Below are 20,317 nucleotides of genomic sequence, written 5' to 3'. Positions count from 1 at the left end.
AGCATAGGCGAGAATCGGGGCCTGTAACAACTCTTGCTGAAGATTCCGGAAAGCTACCTCACATGCAGAGCTCCAAGTCACCACGGGAGACCCTCGGCCCCGGGGGCGTGCAGTGCCCACAAGTAATTGGTTTAGGGGCTTGGCGATTTTTGAGAAGTCTTTAATAAAGCGTCGGTAGTACCCCACAAAGCCGAGGAAGGATCGCACCTGTCGAACAGTTTTAGGGGGCTCCCACCCTTGCACGGCCGACACCTTTTCCGGATCTGGGGAGACTCCTGCAGCGCTGACGCAATGGCCCAGGAATTTAACTTCCCTGCGGAACAGTTGGCACTTTTCCGGCCGTAACTTCAGCCCGTACTTTTCCATAGCTTGGAACACTTGTTCAAGATGGAGTAAATGAGCTGCAAAGTCCGGGGAGAAGACAATAACGTCATCCAAGTACACCAGCGTGGAGTCGACCAGTTGTCCTCCCAGGCAACGCTGCATGAGCCGCTGGAAGGTTGCAGGGGCGTTGCAGAGTCCGAACGGCATCCTATCCCATTCAAAAAGGCCGAAGGGAGTGGTGAAAGCGGTCTTCTCTCGGTCTCTCTCTTCCACCTGGACCTGCCAGTATCCACTGGCTAAGTCCAGCGTGGAGTACCAGGCGGCCTGGGTTAGACTCGTGAGAGAGTCCTCAATTCGTGGTAATGGGAAGGCGTCTTTCTTAGTCACACTGTTCAGTTTCCGATAGTCCACGCAGAATCTCCAAGCTCCACTCTTCTTCTGCACTAAGACAATAGGGGCCGCCCAGGGACTACTGCTCTCACGGACAATGCCTCCCTCCAGCATCCCCCTCAACAGGGCACGAACCTCCGAGTAAAGCGTCGGTGGTACTGGACGATACCGCTCACGACTTGGGGCTGCGTCCCCCGTGGGGATCTGGTGTCTCACAATGCTAGTACAGCCATAATCCTCTTCGTGGGTGGAAAACACATGCCGCCACTTGCTCAAAAAGTCCTGGAGCTGACGCCGCTGGTCCTCCTCCAATCCTTCTCCCCATAGGGACTCCCTCGCCAGATGGTCCGGCATTATGCCCTCAACCGGGTCTGTTCGCTGATCCTCTTGCACAATAGCCACTTCAACCACCGCAGCATCCACTCGGCTGAAACACACATCTCTGCTTTCTCGCACTTGTTGAGGTTCCACTGATGTCACCCGGACCAGTTGCTGATGGCGATGGAGGCTAACCGGATATGGGCTGGTATTCCGCACTCTTACAGCCACCCGCCCTCGGCGGACTACAGCAAGCCCCCGGGCAACCTCAACAGCCCGACAATCCCCGTGCGGCTCCACAAGGACCCAGTCGTCCGGTCTATCCGACCGGGCCGGCAACCGGGTCCAAACCATGGCCTCACTCCTCGCCGGAACAGACAGGGCATACCTGCAAGCCACCCGACCGACATCTTCCCGGTCCCACTGTGCTCTGGCAGTATGGATCCGATGGCAGTCTGTGATTATGCGCTCCCACTCTCGCCCCTCTGTGGAAGGGGGTCTTAGGGTGGGCCGACTCCGAAACAGCTCTTCCCAACATTCTGAAATAACATTCATACCCAAAAGGGCTCGGTGGGCCCCCAGGCACTGGTCTCGGACGATGACAATGCCCTTTTGCTGGACACCGACCCCCTGGATGTGGAAGTCTGCTACTACGTAGCCGATGTAAGGGATATCGAGCCCGTTCGCCCCCCGAAGAGTGAGCCAGGGTGCTTCAGTCCCCTGGCCTCGGCATCCATCAAAGAATTCCTTGGACAGGCTTTCCGAGAACAAGGTGACTTGGGAACCAGTATCGACCAAGCATTGGAGCCTCTTACCGTTGACTTGGATTTCAACTGTAGGACAACGCCCGACCAGTTGGTTTCTGGGAGCAGGCAAGGAGGGGGGGTCAATCGAAGGGGTCCCGACCACCTGACCCGCAGTGGCCGGTAAACCTAAAAACCCCCTTGCGAACCTCGCCGTGGGCCACACTGACGACTCATGTGTCCCGACTCTCCGCAATGGTTACAGATTGGCCGTCCCTGATCGTCCCACTGGAACCTGGCCTGACCTGGCCGCCCAGGGCGGCGCCCCATCTCCCGACTCCCATCAGAATAGGACCGCTCTCGGGGCGGAGGAATTCCACCAGACCGGCCCCGGCGGAGTTCATCCAAAAGGGTTTTTGATAGCTCAGCCATCTGCTCCTTAACATCTTTCATGAGCTCCGCACGTAGCTCCTGCTTCCAGTCGACTGGAACTAAAGCCGCAGGGGTACAGGCTCCACTAGCGGCCATGCAAGTGGGCGGGTCGGTGGTCTCAGTATGGTCGACCTCCTGGGCCAAGGCCTCGCGTCGGAGAGCCTCGAAGGACAGTGTGGGGTCCTGGCGGAGTTGTAAACGTAGGTTCTGGTGGATTGGTCCATCGCGGAGCCCCAAGATAAATTGATCCCGCAACAGGGTATCTTCGTCCCCCAGACCATGATCGCGTCGTCCTTTCAGACAAGTATACTGCTCTCGGAGTCGTAAAGAGTAAGCACGGAGATTCTGCCGGGGACCTTGCCGGAAGTTGAAAAACTGGGCCCGGAGAGCAGCCACCGGGGTGGCATCACCGTACAACTCAGTAAGGAAGTCGAAGACAGCCTTTACATTGGCTCGTGCAGTCCTGGGAGCGGCTTGGACCTCCCTCTTGGCCTCCCCCTCAAGGGACCCCAGAACAAATTGCAACTTCTGCGGTTCACTCAGCCCTTGTAAACTGGCCAAGTATTCAGTCTGGGTCTTCCACTCATTCAGACTCAGCTCTGACTCGGGCCCTCCGAATCTTTGCGCCCAAGGTGCTCCCATAACGACCGGCATAACTTGAGGTCTAGCCGCTGGTGCCTCTTCGTCTGCCATCTCCCAGAATACGGGTGCTCAACTCAAGGTGGGAACCCTGCCGACTACGCCAAGTGTCACAGGCCGGGGGGAAGGCGAACTAGTACAGTGACGGACAGCCAACACCCCCAAACTACCACACCACCACTGAGGAGCTATCCCGCGGGACAGAAGAGGCCAGACGACAATAATTACAATTTTAACTTTTATTTATTAAAAGGATGTCTCTTAAAATACGGTAGTCTCTTCCTGTGTCTCTCCAACACACATCGGCTCCGCCTTCCCTATCCACGGGACTAGATGGCAACAAGAGGTGAGCTCAATTCAGCGGCTCTGATGAGCTTCAGCACAGAAGAGGATGTCAACGGCAGAGATGAACTCAATTCAGCAGCTCTGATGTGCTCCAGCACAGATGGAGGCAGACGAGGATGTCAACGGCAGAGATGAACTCAATTCAGCAGCTCTGATGTGCTCCAGCACAGATGGAGGCAGACGAGGATGTCAACGGCAGAGATGAACTCAATTCAGCAGCTCTGAGGTGTTTCAACACAGATGAGGATGTCAGCAGTAACTCTGTCTTTCGTACTCACAGGATTAAAGGGCAGCAAGAGATGAACTCAATTCAGCAGCTCTGATGTGCTCCAGCACAGACGGAGGCAGACGAGGATATCAACGGCAGAGATGAACTCAATTCAGCAGCTCTGATGTGCTCCAGCACAGACGGAGGCAGACGAGGATATCAACGGCAGAGATGAACTCAATTCAGCAGCTCTGATGTGCTCCAGCACAGATGGAGGCAGACGAGGATGTCAACGGCAGAGATGAACTCAATTCAGCAGCTCTGAGGTGTTTCAACACAGATGAAGATGTCAGCATTAACTCTGTCTTTCGTACTCACAGGATTAAAGGGCAGCAAGGGAGGAACTCAATTCAGCAGCTCTGATGTGCTCCAGCACAGATGGAGGCAGACGAGGATGTCAACGGCAGAGATGAACTCAATTCAGCAGCCCTGATGTGCTCCAGCACAGATGGAGGCAGACGAGGATGTCAACGGCAGAGATGAACTCAATTCAGCAGCTCTGGGGTGTTTCAACACAGATGAGGATGTCAGCATTAACTCTGTCTTTCGTACTCACAGGATTAAAGGGCAGCAAGGGAGGAACTCAATTCAGCAGCTCTGATGTGCTCCAGCACAGATGGAGGCAGACGAGGATGTCAACGGCAGAGATGAACTCAATTCAGCAGCTCTGATGTGCTCCAGCACAGATGGAGGCAGACGAGGATGTCAACGGCAGAGATGAACTCAATTCAGCAGCTCTGATGTGCTCCAGCACAAACGGAGGCAGACGAGGATATCAACGACAGAGATGAACTCAATTCAGCAGCTCTGAGGTGTTTCAACACAGATAAAGATGTCAGCATTAACTCTGTCTTTCGTACTCACAGGATTAAAGGGCAGCAAGGGATGAACTCAATTCGGCAGCTCTGATGTGCTCCAGCACAGACGGAGGCAGACGAGGATATCAACGGCAGAGATGAACTCAATTCAGCAGCTCTGATGTGCTCCAGCACAGATGGAGGCAGACGAGGATGTCAACGACAGAGATGAACTCAATTCAGCAGCTCTGAGGTGTTTCAACACAGATGAAGATGTCAGCATTAACTCTGTCTTTCGTACTCACAGGATTAAAGGGCAGCAAGGGATGAACTCAATTCAGCAGCTCTGATGTGCTCCAGCACAGACGGAGGCAGACGAGGATATCAACGGCAGAGATGAACTCAATTCAGCAGCTCTGATGTGCTCCAGCACAGATGGAGGCAGACGAGGATGTCAACGACAGAGATGAACTCAATTCAGCAGCTCTGAGGTGTTTCAACACAGATGAAGATGTCAGCATTAACTCTGTCTTTCGTACTCACAGGATTAAAGGGCAGCAAGGGATGAACTCAATTCAACAGCTCTGATGTGCTCCAGCACAGATGGAGGAAGACGAGGACGGCAGCAGTATCTCTATATTCCGTATTCACAAGACTGGATTTCATGAGCCAGCGCGGCTACAGCAATGTTTATCCACTCGGCCGCCCGAACGATCTGCGGGGGTCCCACACTCGTGTGTACACTGCAAAACACTCAACTCCACACGTGAAAATATCAGCTTAACACTGCAAAACACTCCAACCTTTGTAATGAATAAGGCAGTGTTCGGGCTCAAATGGACATCTTAATAGTGAGACTCTTCGTACGCTGGCAGTATTATAAAGATATACTCGTTCCTCATAGCTACAATGTTTGTGCCAAAGAAAGTTAGCCACTTAGCTGGTAGTATCCTGTTCCCTCCGTCCTCTGTCCTCAGTCCTTCTCTTGCCTCACGTAAACCCGCTGTCTCTTCCTCCTTCCCTCGCTGCTCCCCTCTCTCTCCAATGTCCGCGTCTTTTATGCTTCTCGCACCCTGATCAACGCATGGAATTTTTCCCTCACAGGTGCCGGTGATTTCGCGCAATCATTTGTCGCTGCACTTCCGCCCCGTTCGTGAGACCGGAACCGTCCTGGTGTTGCAACGGAAGTGTTCCTCCTTAGCAACAATTCCCGTGCAAAGGTTCCGGCCCTTGGTCACCCCGTGACAAACGTGCGCAAATAGTGATTCAAAGGATGAATACCCATCCTCTCAGGAATCTGACCTGGAATCAGTGTTACAAGTACCACAGGCACATAATTTGATCATTTTTGTAGCATAAACACCATCAAAACGATGAAAGCATCGGATCTTCCAATGTTTCTCTGTGGCGCTGGAACCTAAAGTTGTCAGAGTTCCGGTCCCCGTACAACTGATACTCAACTGCGTTCGAGGGAAGGGGCTTACCTATAGGTCAATTAAATAACTGTACACAAAATATTGATTCAACTGAGTTTTAATATTTTAGTAGCCCACCCAAATCAAAACGTCCACGAAGAAAAAGTATTCCTAGCGCTGCTGACTTCAGTAACCCAGATGAGCCTCTATTATCTGTCTTCAGCGGTTGTTATCGAGGAAAAACATAACACTGGATGGCACGATTGACCAATCAGAATCAAGCATTCCACAGAGCCGTGCAATGTTAACATATACAACTTTCTGGGCCCTATTTTGACGATCTAAGTGCATGGTCTAAAACGCGCAGTGTTTAGGGTGCACTTAGGGCGTGTCCGAATCCACTTTTGCTAGTTTAACAACAGGAAAAATGGTCGGCGCACCCGGCGCATGGTCTAAAAGGGTTATCCCTATTCTCTATAGGGTTATACTCATTAATGAGTAATGGGTGTGTTTTGGGCGTAACGTGCAATAAACCAACCAGAGTCTCATCTCTCATTCCCTTTAAAAGCCAGTTGCGCTCGCGCCATGGCAGATTCGATATTTACATGGCGGAATTTGCAAGCGAAAAAAACTGAACTCTTCTCTAGCGAGGAAACGTGCGCGAGCAGACCATCTACGCGACAAAGTGTACACGAGTGGACCCGCCTATAGACGCACATTACTAAAGTGCTCTTTAAATAATAATACAAATATTGCACCATAGACTTTAGACCAGGTTTCAGTTTGTCAATGGCACGGTCTATTTCAGTTGCCTCAAAATTGCAACGTACCAACAATGAATGTGCCTGAACACACCTCTTTTTTTTTAGACCAGCACGCCCATGGGCGCACAAATGGACGCAAATGCATTTGTAATTTTAACAACGTGGAGCAAGACATGAAAATTATAACTGATGCACCTGGCACCGCATTGTGCCAGGTGTATGACAGGGCCCCTTACCTTAACCCTCTGGTGCTGCTCACGTGGCAGTCAAAATGACCATTTTTTCCAATGGAATGAATGTACTTTAGTTTGATAATATTTTTCATTTAATATTTTGTATTTTAGGGGGATTTTATGGTACAAAATTATATTTATGGAATAGTTATGATCTATTTATTACCTGTAAACGACATTTTTAACATGGATCGGAAAATTATACTTCCAACAGGCTACCTTTACTCCACTTCTCCCCAACGTGACGTCATCACCGAATTGCGTTAAAAAAACCTTTAATACCAAAAACGTAAAAAAATGGTATTTAAGACCATTTTTGAGACATTTTAAAAATAATATACATATCTTGAGTGATTTATGTACCCATTAATCGACAGTGGTGGTTAACCTGCAACATGGGCTTTAAAGGGGTGGTTCAGGATTTTGGACATCGGACCTCATTTTCAAGTTAGCCTTGTTGTTATTCATCAGTGGAGACAGTTTTCAAAAAATTTCATGCAGTCCTTACTGTTGCATAGTTCGCCGGTGCTAGGCTAGCGCGAATCAACAGTATATGCCAGCCTGCCATTAAAAACAGTTTTATCCACTCCACAGTACACCAAAAGCAAATAAATTATAACGCAAGACTATCGATGTAAATGTCTATTGAGAGAATAATGTTGGAAATCAAAGTACTCTTGCATCTCAATGATTGCATTAGATTTACAGGAACTAGTTTCTCAGCAGCGGCGGAATTTTACTTTGCTCCGGTTAGTAGTACTGCGCCGAAGAGTAAACACAGAACAGAAGCGCTCTACAGTCGGGACGTCTAGTAAGCCTTGAACAACGATATTGGAAAACATTCGATTGTAAACGAAGGAATTCTCTACGGAATCTCCAGCGACTGCTGTCTCAGACATTCTTTCTCTTTCTGCCCTTATAGCATCCATCTCGATTAGTTCTTCTTCTGTGTATTCCGGCTCATACATGTACGGTTCGTTGAATAAAACACATTCCTCGTCTTCATCGTCTCCAAAGTCTGAAACATTGGCATGGCTTTCAAACGTGGCCATAGTCTTATGTCCTATGATGATTTCTTCGTGAAACATACTCTGCTTCTGTAGTGATGAGTGTCAGCGGCAGGTAAATAAGTTACACTTGCGTGATTGTCATGTGGACCGGCTCTCTCGGTTGCCAAGGTAACTTAATATCACTCCGCCGCTGCTGTAGACTGTGCTAATAAATACAGGGAACCAAGTATAACTATTGCAATGTGATGAAAGGGTGGTTTGATTTCTAACATTATTCTCTCAACAGACATTTACATCGACAGTCTGGCGTTATAATTTATTTGATTTTGGTGCACTGTGGAGTGGGTAAAACTGTTTTTAATGGCAGGCTAGCAAATACCGTTGACTCGCGCTAGCCTAGCACCGGCGAACTATGCAACTGGAAGGACTGGATGAAAATTTTTGAAAACTGTCTCCACTGATGAATAACAACCAGGCTAACTTGAAAATGAGGTCCGATGTCCAAAATCCTGAACCACCCCTTTAAACTGTCGTAAATCTTGAATAGAACATAGACTTAAGTTTGGTCTCTTTTTAAAGAAGACACTTGGCAGATTATTGCTGAAGTGATAAAAGTCACAACAAAAGTTTGTTATTACAAAAAAAAGGGAAAAAAAAATTTTTTTATATAAAATAATAACATAGTAAAACTGAAAAATCAAACACATAAGTTGTGCTCCAAATTTGAGGTTAATATCTCAAAATGGGCTTTCAGTAAGATTGTGTTTTATTTAACATTAACTAAGATCAATAAATGCTGTAAAAGTATTGTTTATTGTTAGTTCATGTTAATGAATGTAGTTAACTAATGTTAACAAATAAAACCTTATTATAAAATCCTTCCTACAGAAGTTTAAACCTGCTGTTCTACAGCAATCAGTGTCAGTCCTGACCTTTGCACGCACATACAGCACACACACTGCGCATTTCTAAATGTAATACAGAAAGATGAACCTGTAATTGGTTATTTGCTCCATGTTGACAAGTAATTCCTAAAATGATCTCTGCCTCAGGAAAATATACCTCATTGTCTGAGGACAATGTGCAGAATTCAGTTTCTTTCATTGTCTTGAGGTCTTTTTTCCCTCCTCGTATTTCCTCTCTCCTTCTCTTCTGGCCATGTGAGACGGACTTCATCATGTTACCCTTAATAAACTGGTCACCGACCATCTCTCTCTTTTTAGCTGTGCAATAGAGGTGACTCATCCACTGCTTTGCTCTCTGCAGATAAGAACACTTGCCTTTTCATTCATGATTTTGACTAAAGGGGAAAACAAGCTCGAAAACAACCCACAGTCTTTTAGCTTTCACTACAGCGTGATAAATAGACCAGTATAGTGGTCTATATAGTGAAAGGACAGAATAGATGTAATTATCCATCATGATAAAAGAAAAGGACTAGAGAAAAGCCCTTCTTTCTGTCCAGACATTACGTGTCCTATTGAGTATGCTTAACGCTGCACGTATTGTGTGAAAGACGCCCATCACAGATATTTCTGTACATTTAATGACCAATTCAGACACTATCAGTGGTCATTTATGAAATATCTTTGTGCATATAAAAGGAAAGAAAGTGTGGCACTGCTAGTGATCATCAAATCTTTCTTCAAGCAGCTTGAAACCTCTTATACACACACAAAAAACTACAGGGTAAAAACCTTGGCTTACCGGTAGATCTTAATATTTCCTGACAGAGTGGTGGACACAAAGTTTCCTGTTTGAGAGTGCATCCGTGTGTGTGTGTGTGTGTGTGTGTGTGTGTGTGACACTCTCCCCTAATGCCACCTCACACTGAGCCCAGCGTTGCACAAAATGACTTGTTCTTTAAAAAAATTGGCATAACATTCTGCCAAATTCCAACATAAGAATAAGACAACAACTGCAGATAATTGGAGATTGGAGTTCAGTGTTTGATGATCAACAAACAACATGAAGAACATTTCAGCTTGGCTTTGTCTAGTCAGATTGTTTTATATGCAGTTGAATATATCTTCTCTCTTGTGTTAATGTTCTGTCAGGAAAGGACACATTTTTGAAATTGAGAAATGAGTTGGAAGTTGAATGCCAGCTTTGAATCATCACTGTTCCTGTACCAAAGAATCCAGACTGGCTTTATTAAATTCTCGGCAAATTTTTTTTACCTCAATTTGTTGTCTATCAGAGTTCATTACAGGAAAAATGGCCCTAGCCTAGATTGTTCCAGGAAAGAGAAGCTGTATAAATCGAGACATTGTTCATGTAATGTAACTTTAAAGTCTGCGTGAACCGGAAGTTGCAAACGACTTTTGTTTTGTCACAAAGTGTTGTGACGCATTTCCGAGTGAAACGGAATATTGAACAGAGGGCAGGGTTTTACTTTAGCGCTCCTCCTCTCTATCTCTCGCTCATAGCAGAGTAACGGTTTGAGGGGAGTGGTTAAGCGTTTAACCAACCCAAGCCGTCAAGCCTATGTCATCAGAAAAGAATGCCATTCCACACCCGGAAGTAACTTTTCAGACTTTGATTAAAGATAACTTCGGCAAACAATTTTTTTCCGTGTATTAACTTGCACGGATTAATTGTTCACCACAAGACTAGTAATATCCGCTAACAAAGTAAATAGGGTCAATTTTGATTTCATGCCGACTTTAAGGGCAGAATTATTTCGATTATAAATGGATAAAATCAATCTGGATTCAATGTAGCCAAAATTAAATCTGTTCATAATATAAAGCGATTGTGCCTCTCCAGAAAATTTGGGCTAAAGTACTATTAGTTTTACGATCTCTTCATGAACTTTTTGAAGTCAAAGTGGTAGTTGCATAGACTGTCAATGGAGGGACAGAAATCGCTCAGATTTCATTAAAAAAAAATTTATTTATGCTCCGAAGATGAACGGAAGTCTTATGTTTTTGGAACGACATGAGGGTGAGTAAATAATGCCAACATTTTTGGGCGAACTATCCCTTTAATGTTTTTTTGTGGAAACCATAATACTTTTTTTTTTAAGAACATTACTGTCATTTTTGATCAATTTAATGCATCCTTGCTAAAGAAAAGTATTCATTTGTTTAAAAAAACGTATTAAACTGGTATTTGAAGCACGTTTTTGTGTATGCAAGACGGAAAATGGAGAGAAAGCAGAGATGGTCATTCTCTGTAGTCTTTAACAGTTTGTTACGGAGTGGACAGATTCTCCTTTGTTATATCAGAAAAAAATATGTTCAGACAGATTGTACGGGCACTCGGGCAGGGGGAAAGAGTCATAGATGCTCTCAGCGGACAAAACAAACACTCACACCTCTACAAATCTGACAGGAGAAAATCCGTTTTTCTAATCCCCTTTCTCCAGCTGCCTTATACCAGCTTTTATTATCTGATCCAAGTTAAAGCAATTATTTGTCACTGTAAACTTGTAAAGTCTAAGTTTGATGTCAGGATTAGTGACAGGGATAAAAAAGCACTATGGGTTAATCAGTCCTTGACATTTCTAGTATCAATATACCATTGTCATGTTCATGCAATGTAAATATCCTGTAATCTTCATGCAAACATTATTTTACTTCATGAAACATTCAATGGAAAACCATTGCACACTGTATGTGGTCTATGCAAGGTATAAATATGCAGACAGTGTTTACATAGGAGTTATTAAGACTGTGGCAGTAAATTCAAGCCCAAATTAGTTTAGTGTCAAGTGTTTAGGTCCTAACTCACCTTACAGTCCAGTGGCATGATGGCACCATGGTCTCCAAGAACTTGTGATGAAAGTTACACCGGCCATCTGCACAATTGAGTCTTCTGGAGGAGTCTGAAGGTTCCGGTGAGAGATATGAAGTTATAACTTCTATTTCCTGTCATTCCGGAAGTAACATACATTTTTCACCGACAGAACCAGATTGTCAGCGGGGAGCCTGATCTGTAAAATAATTATTTTCAGAATGCAAAATAAGAATAAGTACAATTATGTTATTGTTAGGCTGTCCATAGACGTACAATACTGAGGTTCAAGATTGTATCGATCTGTTCCTTGTTGTATCACACTTCACACAGGGTCCAGTAACAGTTAGATATGCAATACAAAATCATTTTCATTTACTTTAAATGTTCTTACTGGAATATTAATTTTGCTTGACCAATCGCTACATTCAGTGGTCAGTGGATAACGTTAAATGTTTAGAGATATTTCTATATTGTTTGTCGTCCATGGTAACGGTAACTGACCGTATCACCCCGCCCGCGCATCCTGGTAACTGCAGCTGCGCTACTCACGTGTCTCTCGAATAACTCCGCGGCGGATTCGCGCACTTCCGCCATATTGCGTCTCAGTTGATAGTTCACCCTGGTTCACCCAAAAATTCTCATTTTCATAATTTACTCACCTTCATTTAGTTTCAAACCTGTATAAGTTTATTTTCTCTGAAAGAAGATATTTTAAAGAATGTTGGTGACTGGCTAGGCTACTATGCAAGTCACTAATGGCAACTGTTGACTACCAACATTCTTTACCTTCTTTTGTGTTCAACAGAAGAAAGAAACTCATAGCCTACAGGTTTGGAACATGAGGGTGAGTAAATCATGAAATAATTTTCATTGTTGGGTGAAATATCCCTTTAAGATAATTAAATTCAGATTTATGATATAGCCACACGGGTAAAGTGGGCTATAGATTGGCTATAATGTAGGCCTACAGTAAATTCATATCAATAGTTCATGTCTATTTATTTATGTAGCCTATTTGGTTAGTGGCTGTGTAATAAGTGGGATAGTGTACTAATTTAGTAAATTAGCATCAGAACTTTATAGAACAATGGACAAATCACAATAACAACACTCCAATAGGCTACCCAACCAACCCCTCACATAATTGAATGCTATTACAATCACTTTTTATTACATGCAAATTGCTATAATTATTTATGGTAATTAAACTTTCTGTAATTATTTTATAATTGAGTACTTTGATCGATCTAACAAAGGCTATAAAGAATCAGCACCAGGGTAGACAGAAACACATACGGTGAACAGGTGAGAAGTCCTTAGAGAGTCGTTACTGCTAATGGCACCTTTACTCAGAAGAGAGAGAGAGAGAGAGAGAGAGAGAGAGAGAGAGAGAGAGAGAGAGAGAGAGAGAGAGAGAGAGAGAGAGAGAGAGAGAGAGATATGCACACATACTGACTGTACATATTTGATAGAGTGATGCTGGGGATCATCACTTCATTTACACTCCTGTTGCATTATGGGAATGTGTTGGTGGACTAAAGACAGTAATGTTGTCAAATGAATCAGAGATTGCCATAGAGACGCTGACCACCCTGTTGTGATTTAGGCTACTGAGCCATTATGTGCCCTTTTAAGGTGTGTAAAAGTGTGTGTTGCGATTTACATGGCTCGAGCTGCAAATTTAATGCAAACTAATGCAATTGGTTTGTTATAATAACTGTTCGAAAATAATAAATAAAATAAAACATTTAGTCAGGTTTATTTCGAATATGCTTATTTGGTGTTTGTTATTATCAATGTTGCGCTGCTTAATATTTTTGTGGAAAACGTGATACTTTTTTTAAAATATACATTGATGAATAGAAAGTTCAAAAGAACAGCATTTATTTAAAATAAAAATAATTTGTAACATCACAGATGTCCTTTGATCAATTTAATGTGCCCTTGCTGAATAAAAGTATTCATACATTTTTTTTTAAATGGTAGTGTATACAAGACACATTTTCTGAAATACCTTAAGAGCATTTTGCTTCAAAGGTAAATTGATCTTGTTGTAAAGATGTTGATATGTTTTACCGAAACACAAGACAAACACTGCTTGTTGTCTTTCAACATATTGCTGAGATGTTCTGTTGGGAATTATCAGTCTTGAACACAGAACAAGCAGTGAAAACTGTTACATCACAACCATTTGAATTGAAATTGAGAGAAGTGAGAACATGTCTCTGACCCATCGAACCAAGTGTCACAGCAGGCATGTCTTTCATAATCATGGTATTTAGATACATTATTTTAAAGAGTTTGGTCTGCTTTCTAATATACTATAATTAAATAACTAAGGGAGAGCACAGAGAAAAACAGAGAATGAAAGGAGTCTCTGCATGATGTAAGTTGTTTTTTATTTTAAGTAGAGGTGGACAGTAACAAAGTACATTTACTTGAGTACTTAAGTACACTTTTTGACTATCTGTACTTTACTTGAGTATTCTTTTTTCTGGAAACTTTTTACTTCAACTTCACTACATTTGAAAGACAAATATCGTATTTACTCCACTAATTCTGTCAAGGTCCTTGAGTAGAAAGTAGTAACGTCAGTCGGGATGATTTTGGATTGTCAGATTGACGTCAACATCCAACGTCAGACAGATGTCCAGACTGATGTTGGTTTCTGACTCAACCCGGTTTTCATTTTCAACCACAATACAACATCTGTCCAACGTTAGAGATTAATGTCAATCTGGCGTTGAATTCTGACACCAACCTGATTTTCATTTTCAACGTTGGGTTTGGTATTCGAAATGCAAATTTTGCCATTGGTTTGGAGCACACTAGCTTATAGATAACAGTAAGGCTAACATATTCATACTAAAAGCCAAAAAACTTTAAATAGGCCACTATTTGAGGGAACAGCCATTTGGGTGTCCGAAACCATTGTGGACGTTATTGAGTGCACTTATTCAATCTCACATTCAATCCCACTACTGGAACTGTGTTCTTGAAATACATTTGATTGTTATACAGAGTAATACTTGACTATCTGTAGGCTACTTTCACTCAAGTAAGTAAGTTGTGTACTTTGTCCACCTCTGATTTTAAGGGTATAGTGAATGTGAGGATTGTTTATGGTTTGTTGATGTTATTTTTTGCACATTTGATCCTGTGAAAAATATTTTTGTGACCTTACAATTGAGAAAGGTTTATAGACAAGAGCATGCGGCTGCAGCGCTGTGTTTGTAAAATCTGTGAGCTGAAACAACACAGACGAACAGCTCAACTGTCTGTTACAGTTCACCTCTAAGAGCCTTAATCATGTTTTCCTCCAGCTCTTCTTTCGTCCTTCCCTACTTAGCTTGCCAAGAGCATGGACTGGAGAAAAATCTAAAGAAGAAACACATATAAAGATGCACAGTAAGAAGGGTTTGTTCCGTTCTCTTTGTGAAGAGGCACAGAAGGAAAATAATAAATTATTGTGTGATTCACTAGCAAGTCATAATTAATTACAAGCAGGAAAATCTCTAAAGTGTCCTGACACATTCGCTCACCTATTGGTACATTTGACATTAGTACACATTAACGTGGTGTTTCAAATAGTCATGTACTGACTCACCATATGCTGGACGCAAACTAGACTAGAAATTACCCAGTCTGTGCTTTTATACCGGATCTGAACTAAACATATGAAGAACATCTATAATAGTTGATACTCTTTTAACTTCTCTGAATCTGCCATTGATTAACCACTATCTCTACAAACAATTATTTTATTTTTTATAAATTGTCATGGATGATTTTGGCCCAATTCTACATTTGTTTGGACTAATGTCAGTAATTTATCCGCATTATATAAATGATAAACACTTAAATCAAATGTAATTGGTATGTTATGATAACACAATATATGAGTGTTCAGCTGGTTGTTAGGTGAATTCATTTGTGTGATAGAAAATCATTTAAGATGCTGTGCTGGCCAATTAGTGTTGATGCGCCATCTGGTGGCCAATGTTAAATCCACCCGAACTTGCACCTGGCTGGGCACGACCAGAGGACAAAGAATTTAGTACTCAGAATAGCACACTGGGACTGTTAAACCCAATCACCGTGTGCAATGTAACAATTAGGCGGCAAACTGATTTTAGAGCTAAAAAGAGAAACTAATTCAGAAGTTTAGAATTACTTTTTAAGAGAGAGATAAAAAAAAGAGTAATGTGCAAAATAAATTATATGAGACTAGGGAACACGGGGCTCAGAATACGCCTTAAGACAGCTTAAAGAAATAAACAATATTCAGTATGCAAATAACTATAATTTAAATTTTGATGGTTAGACTTGAATGCTCAGTGTCAATAGGACAATTTTTTGAATTTTATATTAAGACAATCTAAATATTTAAACTAAATAATAAATATAGATACCCAAGGCCAAAAAATGATCATGGTTTTAATGGTTTAGGCTGAATTCATATGCTGAATGTTAGAAGAATACTGTTTTGCCTTGCAAGCAATGTAATACATTTAAGCTGACAGTCTGGAGAACGATAAGGCACAGAGCAGGAAGAAATATACACACACACACACATATATATATATATATATATATATATATATATATATATATATATACACACACACACATAGACAGGATTACTGGACTTAAATTCATTTTCCGGTAAATCAGACACATTCCTATATTACTTGACCTCAGCTCCAGAGAGGAAACAAACCATTTACAAAGAACACTGCCCTTCTGTATACACAAAATAGACTATGTAAAAAACAAAACCATAATCTTAAAAAAAAAAATCTTTTATTTACAGAGTCTGAAAGTTCAGAGGTATTTACAATGCTATTTATATTCCAACTGTAAACCAGACATTAACGCTTCACTAGATTACAAATATGCAAAATGCAAATGAGTCTGTCATGCTGCACTATGCACTGGTGACATTTGAGGCCAGTGGAATGAAATTATGCAAACAAATGATGACTGTAGGCATCTGGAGAATGAAAAACAAACAAATTGGTAAAACAAATCCAGCTGTATGAGGCTTTGCTTAAGAGAGGACCTGTGTAGGTTTGGTCCTCTTCAAGTCATTTTATGTTGCCATCCGGATCTCCACAATCACAGACAAGATAAATTGATGCAGACAACATACTTTCATACCTTTCAAGCTGTTCAGGTGGACAAACTCATGTTACTGTGGACACATCACAATCACACACACACACACACACACACACACACACACACACACACACACACACACACACACACACACACACATTCAGTCTGAGTCACTGCTGCTGCTGGAGGAATCTGTTGACATGGCCTCAACATCATCTTCATTTTCTTTGTTATGACCAGGTGGCTCCAGGCCAAAATCGTTGCCATGGTGAGGAGGCAGAATCCCCATGGAAACATCAGTGGACTGCCAAGGATACTGTGGGGTTAGTACATCTAAAAGCGAAAGGAGAAATATACATTAGCAAAAAAAAAAGTACATAATCACACACACATTATAATATTTATATAGAACCTTTCACACAGAGCATTGATCCCAGAAATTTGCCATTGAATTGCAAGAGTGGCTTCTGTGTGAACGTAAACACGTCCCGGGATTGATCCCGGGATGGGGACCTAGTTACATCGCTGGAATCAGTCCCGGAACGCGGCCTGTGTGAACAAAAGACAGGACTAATGCCGTAAGGGGTGTGTTGTAGTGATGACATGTGTTTGTGATCCTGTTTTCACATGACTTTACGGGATGTGATTCCAGAAAAGCACTGGCAGTGTGAATGAACCAAAATCAAAAGATCCCGCGAAACATTATCCGGAATCTCTGTGCGAAAGGGGCTTATGATAAAGACAACTAGGAGAAGAGAACATGGACAGATGAATCAAACATCTGAACAGAGGAGTGAACCTGCCTGGTAACCTCCCAGCAGCCAATGCATCTCCAGGCAGGTGTCCGTTCACTCCATTGGTGGACATGTTGCTGATGTTACCCAACATTCCACTGCGCATCTCCAGATCAGTGGGGTACGGCCTGCGGGGGTCACCTACACACACACATCATATGAGCTTACAGGTACAATCAGACATAAGCCAATCAAGTCATTGGAAATGTTTCAGAGTAAATCAAGTCAGATAAGAATGCCAGGAAAGACAGGAATGGAAGAACATGATGCAGAAGGAAGTAGTAGTCTGTTTACCTGGAACCCAGTTCAGAGGAGCACACACTGCATTACTGGCACTGATCCTGTGAGCGTACTTGATGATCTCCTCTGAAGAGATACTCCCTAGTCAAAACAAGAAGAAACATTGAGGAAATTAGATATTTTAAACTGAAACAGTACATATGTATATTTGTGTGTATAAATATGTATACATAAATGCATATGTAGATACTGTGGTATATTGAGTAAATATCAAGTAAAACAAAAAACTATTTGCATTTCAGTCTTATGACTATCAATTCTACTGATAACGAACACATACAGGTGAAACTCTGTTAAATAAAAAAATTATTTATTTCAGTAATTCAACTTAAAAGGTGAATCTAATATATTATATAGACTCATTACATACAAAGTGAGATATTTCAAGCCTTTAGTTGTTATAATTTTGATGATTATGGCTTACAGCTTATGAAAACCCCAAATTCCCCAAAATTTGAATATTGTAAAAAGGTTTTCACAGTTGTAAGCCATAATCATATCTTACTTTGCATGTAATGAGTCTATATAATATGTCACATTTTTTATTATCTGAAACATGCTGGAACTTGCATTCTAAAGCAACTTATATAACGCAATTAATTTCAAGCAAACAAAACATGCGCAAAGCGCTCACAATTTGATTTGTGCTGAATAAGAGGTACATGGGCCCTAGTTTATTTGTATAGCACATTTCCTAAATGTCAGTAGTTCGTTTTCGCTTTGAATACATTTGTTTAAGCTTGCTGTATATAATAAATGTTTCTTATAATGAATGCCACTATAGTTTATGTTGTTTCATTCTTATATTTTTCCTTCCTGTTCTGTTCTAAATACAATAAAATTTGTTGTGGAGTCAGGGGAACTAATAAAATAAATGTTTATAATGTTTGTAAATGTTTTGTTTTATTATTACAGAGTTTAATAAAATGTGACTTACACACCAATGTGACTTATCTCTATCTCTCTCTCTCTCTCTCTCTCTCTTTTTGTGTAACAACAATACCTTTTCTGGCCTTTTCAATAGACTTCAGTTTCTCTTTGGCTTGATAAACAGCAGTGGCCTGATGATGAATGAAAAACATAATTATTATCTCATAAATACTGGGTCAAACATTTTTTATATATATATATATATATATATATATATATATATATATATATATATATATATATATATATATATATATATAAAGATTGGATGAGTTGCACAGTTCTTTGTTAAGGTGTAAATTCACAAACAAGTAATATTACAACAATATTAATTAACAACATGTACTGATTATAGGGTTAGTTTCTTGTAATTAAGTATACTTTACATTTATTTATATTAGTTCGTACATTTAAGATATATAACCAGGATACTTAAAAGTGTTCAAGAATGTGAGTTTAATCAAAATGCATTGGTAATGTTCTGTTATTTCAAATGACCAATGATTTTTGTGAGTGCCTCAAATCAAATGCAATTAAAAATGTATTAAAAAATAAATTACAAAATATATATATTTTAACAATATTGCAATGCAAAGCATACTTCGTTTTTTTTGCATAGTGGAACAATTGAATGTTACTGAAAAGAAATGTGCATTGACTGTTAGTCACCAGTATGTGCTCAGCCTCTTTGAGTTGTTTCTGGAGCTGCTGGATATCACTGTCTCTCTTCTCGACTTCCTTCTCCAGCGTCTGCATCTCCTGGTGAACTCTGCCCTGCTCCATCGCCGTCTGCATCAGCTCCTGGAACTCTTTATCTCTCTGCACTAACAGCTCCAGTATCTGTTCACAGAATCAGCAGCATACAGTCACTGCCATCTAATAGTCAAGCAAGCATATATAGTAATTGATCATTTTAATACTCTGAAGTTAAATTACATTTGCTAAAACATTTAATTAGTAATTTTAAAGCATGCAATTGCATGACTTTTCAGGATTTTTCATCAGAACTTTAAAGCCTGTAAATATCAGTGAATTCACTTCTACTTGATATTTCAGTGTTGTCTCAGTCACTGATTGAGTATTGAGTGTGTGTGTGTGTGTGTGTGTGTGTGTGTGTGTGTGTGTGTGTGTGTGTGTGTGTGTGTGTGTGTGTGTGTGGTCTCTCTCACCTGTGTGTCCTCTCCAGACTGGGGCAGTTTCTGTGACCTGGACAGTGCTAGCATCTCTATCAGCTCTCTGCAACAGAAACAAGAAAATAAAGGAACGAAAAAGGAGCCGTGTGTGAACAGTAGTAGTGTATAATAAGTGTATTAGTAGGAGTAAAAACAGTAGGCTGGGGTGGACAAGAGAGACTGGGGCTTTAATTTATTCAAGTATTAACTAACGTTAATCCAGCAACTGTTAGCAGAAATCACTGGAAATATCATGAATGAACAAACTAGCAGTTTATTATCATTCTGCTTTGTGCCAGCTAAAAAACACAGACATGGTTATCCTTCATCTAAATGTGCAAAATATATGATGACAAACCTGGATAAAACTTCAATATCATCCAGGGTGGATAAAAGCTTTTCTTTCGTGGACTTCTCTGCCGCCGCCATGACTGTGTTTCTCCTAACTTGCGCATGCGTGAGAAATGAATAGCAAACGCATGTGTCAAACAGTGACGCCTGTTGGCCGTAGGACCAAAATGTGCAATCGTCGTCAATAAAATATTATCTGTAGAGTTCACATAAACAGTTATTTTAAACCT

The 20,317-nt window shown here is 41.6% G+C and overlaps 2 protein-coding genes across 4 annotated transcripts in view; both read right to left on the bottom strand.

Moving 5' to 3' along the window:
* Positions 1-11,552, bottom strand: part of htr2aa (5-hydroxytryptamine (serotonin) receptor 2A-a) — a 66,076-nt gene extending 54,524 nt beyond the window's left edge. The window contains exon 1 of one of the 2 annotated variants that reach the window (XM_079619905.1): positions 11,414-11,552. The gene's annotated coding sequence lies outside the window, so the exon portion shown is untranslated. The remainder of the gene's footprint in view (positions 1-11,413) is intronic. The other variant, XM_079619906.1, reaches the window with a different exon arrangement.
* A 4,489-nt stretch (positions 11,553-16,041) lies between these two features.
* Positions 16,042-20,245, bottom strand: med4 (mediator complex subunit 4). 2 transcript variants are annotated; one of them, XM_079619272.1, is made up of 8 exons: positions 20,095-20,245; positions 19,734-19,800; positions 19,234-19,404; positions 18,638-18,695; positions 17,629-17,715; positions 17,344-17,475; positions 16,700-16,873; positions 16,042-16,655 (listed from the first exon to the last, which is right to left on the bottom strand). In XM_079619272.1, the coding sequence occupies exons 1-7, from the start codon at positions 20,163-20,165 to the stop codon at positions 16,701-16,703; spliced, it is 759 nt and encodes a 252-aa protein (XP_079475398.1). In that variant the 5' UTR covers positions 20,166-20,245; the 3' UTR covers positions 16,042-16,655; position 16,700. The 2 variants fall into 2 exon arrangements, with proteins under 2 accessions (XP_079475398.1, XP_079475397.1); XM_079619271.1 differs by having other exon boundaries at positions 16,042-16,662; positions 16,701-16,873.
* Between the last annotated feature and the right edge of the window lie 72 nt (positions 20,246-20,317).

The sequence above is a fragment of the Phoxinus phoxinus genome (assembly GCF_949152265.1).
Source record: "Phoxinus phoxinus genome assembly, chromosome: 7".
Classification (NCBI taxonomy): domain Eukaryota; kingdom Metazoa; phylum Chordata; class Actinopteri; order Cypriniformes; family Leuciscidae; genus Phoxinus; species Phoxinus phoxinus.
Note: the sequence above shows the minus strand (reverse complement) of the source record. Positions and strands in the feature narration are given on the sequence as shown.